The 5,643-nt window shown below is 38.4% G+C and overlaps 2 protein-coding genes and 1 pseudogene across 2 annotated transcripts in view; 1 reads left to right on the forward strand and 2 right to left on the reverse strand.

The window, feature by feature from the left end:
- The window catches only part of LOC121929062 (protocadherin alpha-4-like), a 6,270-nt gene extending 2,001 nt beyond the window's left edge, over positions 1-4,269 (reverse strand). The window contains exon 1 of the mRNA XM_042464378.1: positions 4,216-4,269. Coding sequence (XP_042320312.1) covers positions 4,216-4,269 — 54 coding nt within the window. The remainder of the gene's footprint in view (positions 1-4,215) is intronic.
- Positions 1-5,643, reverse strand: part of LOC121927766 (protocadherin alpha-3-like) — a 205,707-nt gene that overhangs the window by 108,326 nt on the left and 91,738 nt on the right. The window lies entirely within an intron of this gene.
- Positions 4,346-5,643, forward strand: part of LOC121929063 — a 12,857-nt pseudogene continuing 11,559 nt past the window's right edge.

Genomic DNA, 5,643 nt, shown 5'->3' on the forward strand with positions numbered 1-5,643 from the left:
TCTGAGCATTATATAATTTCTATAATACTGTAAAATAATTTTGTTGAACTTCACTAATAATTTTGTTGAACTTCACTTGGAATAATCAGATGATGAAAAGATTATGTTTTCTCTATTCAAGTGAGTGCAGCTGCTTTATTCCTGAGGACTACTTTTGTAAATGATGGATTTATGTAATTCAGGGCATAACAGTAGGACAAATTTATATCTTTGATGTGCACTCTTCCAAGAAACTTAGGAACTTAAACTTATACGTTGATAATGGCCTATTCAAAATGCTAGTCCTTTTGCTGAAACATACTTTTGACGGTTCCTGTGGAAAAGGAAATGACACACAAATCACTTTATTTCTGTAAAATATAACACTTGGTAATATTCAATCTGAATTTGCCAATGGTTTTCAGATATTTGACAATATTTAATGTGAATATAGCTTCCAATCCACTGATAGCAACACGGAAGCCAGTGGTATAAAATGACAGGTTTGTAGTTCAAGTTTAAATGTTAGTATGAGCTTCCTTAGCAGAAATTCATTTATTAGCAGAAAGTGGCGTTGTTGTTGTTCTTGTTGTTGTTATGTGCCTTCAAGTCATTATTGACTCATGGCAAATCTAAGGCAAACCTATCCTAGGGTTTTCTTGGCAAGTTTCATCAGAGGGAATTGGCTATTGCCATCCTTAGGCTGTTACTTGCCCAAAGTCACCCAATGGGTTTTTATGCTCGAGCAGGGATTTGAACCCTAGTCTCCAGAGTCATAGTCCAGCACTCAAACCACTACTGAAGAGATTATCAAATTCATCTCAACTGACATTCTTAAGAAAATACAAACATCTGAAGGAATTACACTTTGGTATCTGCTTTTGCATAAACAATTAAAGACCTACAGTATATAGGCGACTGATGCTATAAAACTGGTACAGATGTGGGAGGAACATGTCATGTTAGCACAGATCCTGCGTGCGAACAAACTGTATGCATGTTTTTCTGGGCTCTCATTTGTGCCCATGTATGTATAGTTTGCACACATGCAGCTTTTCATCAGACAGATCATGGAAAGCATATATAGCAGATCTGAAACCTGGTGTCACACAATCTCTATCCCCTCGACTGTATGTTTATTGTTGTTTGTTTCTTGTTTCATACATTGAAGTTTACTCTGACTTATGGTGACCTGGACAGGGTTTTCTTGACAAGTTTTCTTCTGTGGAAGTTTGTCATTGCCTCCCTCTAAGATTGAGAGAGTGTGATTTTCCCAAGGTCATCCAGTGGGTTTCTATAAGTGAAGGGGATTTGACTTCTTTTCTCTCAAACATTTAAGTCACTGCAAAACACTGACTCTTGGACACATGTTCATTTTACATAATTTGCAATGTGCAAAGGGCTCTAATCAGATGTTGAATGGGGACCTACTTGAACAATCGGATAGTGTTTTCTTCTTCTTTGTGACATTCTATAGCAACATTATTTTTTCTGCATAAGAAGTGAATAATGATATGTAATATATCTATTACCTCTGTAAAGAATTTTGTCAAGAAAGGATTGTGCCAAACAATGCAAAATAAATGCATAAAATTAGCTCAGACAATTGGACACTTCCATTGGATGTGGATTCTGCATTGTGCGGACTTGTTTTGTAATTAAGACTATACTTTCCTTTGTTTCTGATTATGGTCAATTGACCACAATAAAACAAAATGAACAGTCACATACAGTGAGTTCCTAACACTAGCCAAATGACTCTTAATATTTTATTATGAATGTGCTTGAGCATTTGTATTACAGAAAGTATGGAGAAATATTTTCTTCCACAGAATCTAACAAGTGGTAGAGGCTGGGTTTCTTATCAAGTAGTTAGACTTACTTAAATGTTAGTTGATAACCTGGCTATCTATATTAGACATCTGTTGTAGGTGACAGTATACAAACTATTGCCTCTTGTAGTTGTCTTAAGGAAAAGCTTATTTCCCATATTTTCCTCCTTACTTTTCAAATCTTATGTTTAGGATTTCTAGTCCAGGTATTTTTATGTATTTTTAAATACACAAGCGTTGGCATTTATCTGAGGTACGTTTAGAAATTTCCTAAATTTTCACATCTGAGAGTTTTTTTCTTAGCCTTTTTTGCTTTTGCACCTGCAGTGTATACACCTGCTTGCATTACTATCATGATGTATATAAAGAATGAATAACAAAACCATCCATGAATAAGCTATAGATAATTCTCAATAAGGGAAGACGTGAAAGGCCTAAAACAAGGCAATCTTTTCTTAGGCCTGCCTTTTTTTATTTACAAAGTAAATAATTCCTTAATGAGAAAATGGTTTACTTCTTTGATATAACATGATTATTAAATTATTTTAAACACTGGGCAATCTCTGATTAACCTGTTTTCTATCCATACATGCCTCAGCAACCAGACATGTAAACTAAGTCCATGTTTATCTTCTAGTGACCAATTATAAAACGAAGCATGCTAAATGAAAGACAATGTAGGTGAGAAAAGCCACATGCTATGAATATCTTTCACTGCTTTGAGAATAGAATAACTATTTATAATGTATTAATTTTTTTATAATTTCCTCTTTGTCCTGGGAATACAGTTTATAAGTTTTCTAAACCTTCTATATCTTCATAACAACATGTAAGGTAGGTTCGGCAAAAAAACTAGTCTCTGGTCTGATAGGGAAGCCTTGACTGACCAACGGTCTCCTCAGTCCAACCAACTGCACTATGTTAACTTGTTCCTTAATGTAGCCAGAAGAATGACAATGGATAAATATTCATGCTAAAATGGTTATGAATTATCTTTTCTGTCCAAGTGACATGCTGGATTTCCATAGTGAGTAGCTACAGCAGTTTGGTATAGAAGATCAATGCCAAATACAATATAACATATGTTTCTCCATCTGATACAAGTTTGTAAGGAACTTCTTTGGTCTTTATTCCACTGCTACAGATTAAAGAAAGGTAGAATATAGAATAAATAAATAATAAACCTGTGCACCACCAAAGCCTATAATGTTATTAAACTGTCCATCATTTGTGAAGTATTCCTGTATAAAAGCCGAATGGAGATTCTTGCTACATGTGAAATGCAATGTTTAAGAACTCGAGAACTCCTTAGGGAGCTGGGGATGTTCAGCCTGTAGAAGAGAAGGTTAAGGGGTGATATGATAGCCCTATTTAAATAGTTGAAGGGATGCCATATTGAGGAGGAAACAAGCTTGTTTTCTGCTGCTCCAGATACTAAGACCCGGAACAATGGATGCAAGCTACAGGAAAAGAGATTCCAGCTCAACATTAGGAGGGACTTCCTGACAGTAAGGGCTGTTCGACAGTGGAACAAACTCCCTCGGAGTCTTCCTCCTTGGAGGTCTTCAAGCAGATGCTGGATGGCCACCTGTCGGGGATACTTTGATTGAGATTTCTTGCATGGCAGGGGTTGGACTGGACGGCACTTGTGGTCTCTTCCAACTCTATGATTCTATTATTCTAATGCTGTGTACATTGATTCTATCAATTCAAGCAAAGAAGATGGAATCTTTTAAAAGGAGGAAAATACGCTTATACTGAAAATGACCAACAAAAGAGAAGATTCCATGAGATTGTATGTTGAGATGGTAATTATTTGAAGAATAAAGCAGACAAGAGCATTTATATTCTGAAAATATGGTGGTCAGTTCAAAATCTTGTATACAACGTTGTTGTTGAGTGCCTTCAAGTCATTTTCGACTTATGGTGTCCCTAAGAGTTTTTCTTTGCAAGATTCGTTCAGAGGCATTTCTAAATTTTGCCTAAGATCACCCAATGGGTTTCCATGGCTGAGCAATGGATTTGAACCCTGGTTTCCAGAGTCATAGTCCAACACTCAAACCACTGCACCACCCTGGCTCTATTGTAGACAATACAATTTCAAATAAAAACAAAATGAAGAGCTATGTGGGAAGAAAATAGCATTGATATTTTAAAACTCCCATACTTAGTAGAATACATTTACAGATTATTTCAAAAAGATGAAGTAACACAAAGATCCAAAATTATCATGTTTAAAGAAAATAGACATAATATTTGGATTGATAAGAAGAATCATTCTTCTCCTACTGGTTAGACTGAAAGGCTTCAATCAAAACACTGTGAAAGCAAGTATTGGAAACACGAGGGGGAGCTATTGACTTAGAAGTGAGATTCTGAAAGAAGATTTGCACCTCCTTCTCACTGGATGCAAATTCTGCCTGTCGTTGCAGCCTTGGAAGAGCAGCATTATCTCCATTCTAACCAGGCAAGTGAATATTAGTTTAATTACAGCCAGATAATTTTACAGGAGATCATCAGTACCTGCATGTGCCATGTCTGTTCTGCAAAGGGATGCCAGGGCGTTGGTGCGACTGTTGCAGCTGATGCTCATGGTCCTCCACATTGTCTGGGAGACGGGGAGGGCCAGCTCCATTATTCGTGCCGGAGGAATCCCAGCATGGCACTTTGTGGGCCGCATTGCCCAGATCTAGGGCTGCAGGTGAAGAGCTGATGCCCTCGGATGTTCCGGATGGTTTCCAAAGATCAGCAGGACTATTTAGAGGTAAATACCCAAAATGGGATCTGTTCATCAGTTCTCGGATAGCAGGGAGGGAGCTGTGTGCCCAGAGCCCTTTGTGCACCATTCATTTGGAAGTCATCCTGGATAAACCCCTCGGTCTTTCAGTGGAAGTGGAGATCATGATGTGAATGACAATGCTCCCATCTTTTCAGAGGGTGAGGAGCTTTTTGAGTATTCCAGAATCGTGCTGCCAGGGGCCCAGTTCCCTCTAGAGGGAGCCTCTGTCAGATGTTGGTACAATGCTCAGCTGAAGTACAAGCTCAGTTCCACAGAATATTTGCTGTTGAAGAGAAATCAAGGACAGACACAGTAAATCGTTAGTGCTTCTGTTAAAGAAGCCTCTGGACAGAGAGCATCCCTGTGCATCATTTATGTTAACAGCCACGATGGAGGCCAGCCAGAACTCACTGGCACCTTCATCTTCAGATCACAGTGTGATGAAATGATAATGCACCTTATTTATCATCTGTTTATATAGTGAAATTGTTGAAAATGTGATGGATGGAACATTGTTATTACTCAATGCAACAGACTGATGAAGGATAATAAAGAAATTTCCTACTATTTCAGCAACAGTTCTTCCTAGTGTAAAAATGTATTTAGTATAGATGCAGATACAGGTGAGATAAGGGAAAGAAATGTTGCTTGAGATACTAATTGTTGATATGAAATTGAAGTGAAAGACAAAGGATCTCTCCTTCTTGGTTGCATGCAATCTCATAGAAGTTATGGACATGAATGACAACAATCCCAGAAGTGTCAGTGACATCGCTGTCAGTGCCTGTCCAGAGGACTCTCATGGAGACAGTGTGGCCCTTACAGTGCCTCAGACAGGGACTCGGATCAATGGGCAAGTAGCTCCTCTCTTGGCCACCTGGACTCCCTTCAAGCTGGTTCTACCTTCAAGATTACATTCGCTGGTTGGCTAAATGAGCCCCTGGATGGAGAAGGTGGCAGAATACAAGCTGCTTGTAACAGCCAGGACCAAGGGGTGCCATCACTGTCACCAGTATCAGCTTGGTGGTCCTCGGCGATGTGAATGATTAATGC

This window comes from Sceloporus undulatus, chromosome 4 (genome assembly GCF_019175285.1).
Source record: "Sceloporus undulatus isolate JIND9_A2432 ecotype Alabama chromosome 4, SceUnd_v1.1, whole genome shotgun sequence".
Taxonomy (NCBI): domain Eukaryota; kingdom Metazoa; phylum Chordata; class Lepidosauria; order Squamata; family Phrynosomatidae; genus Sceloporus; species Sceloporus undulatus.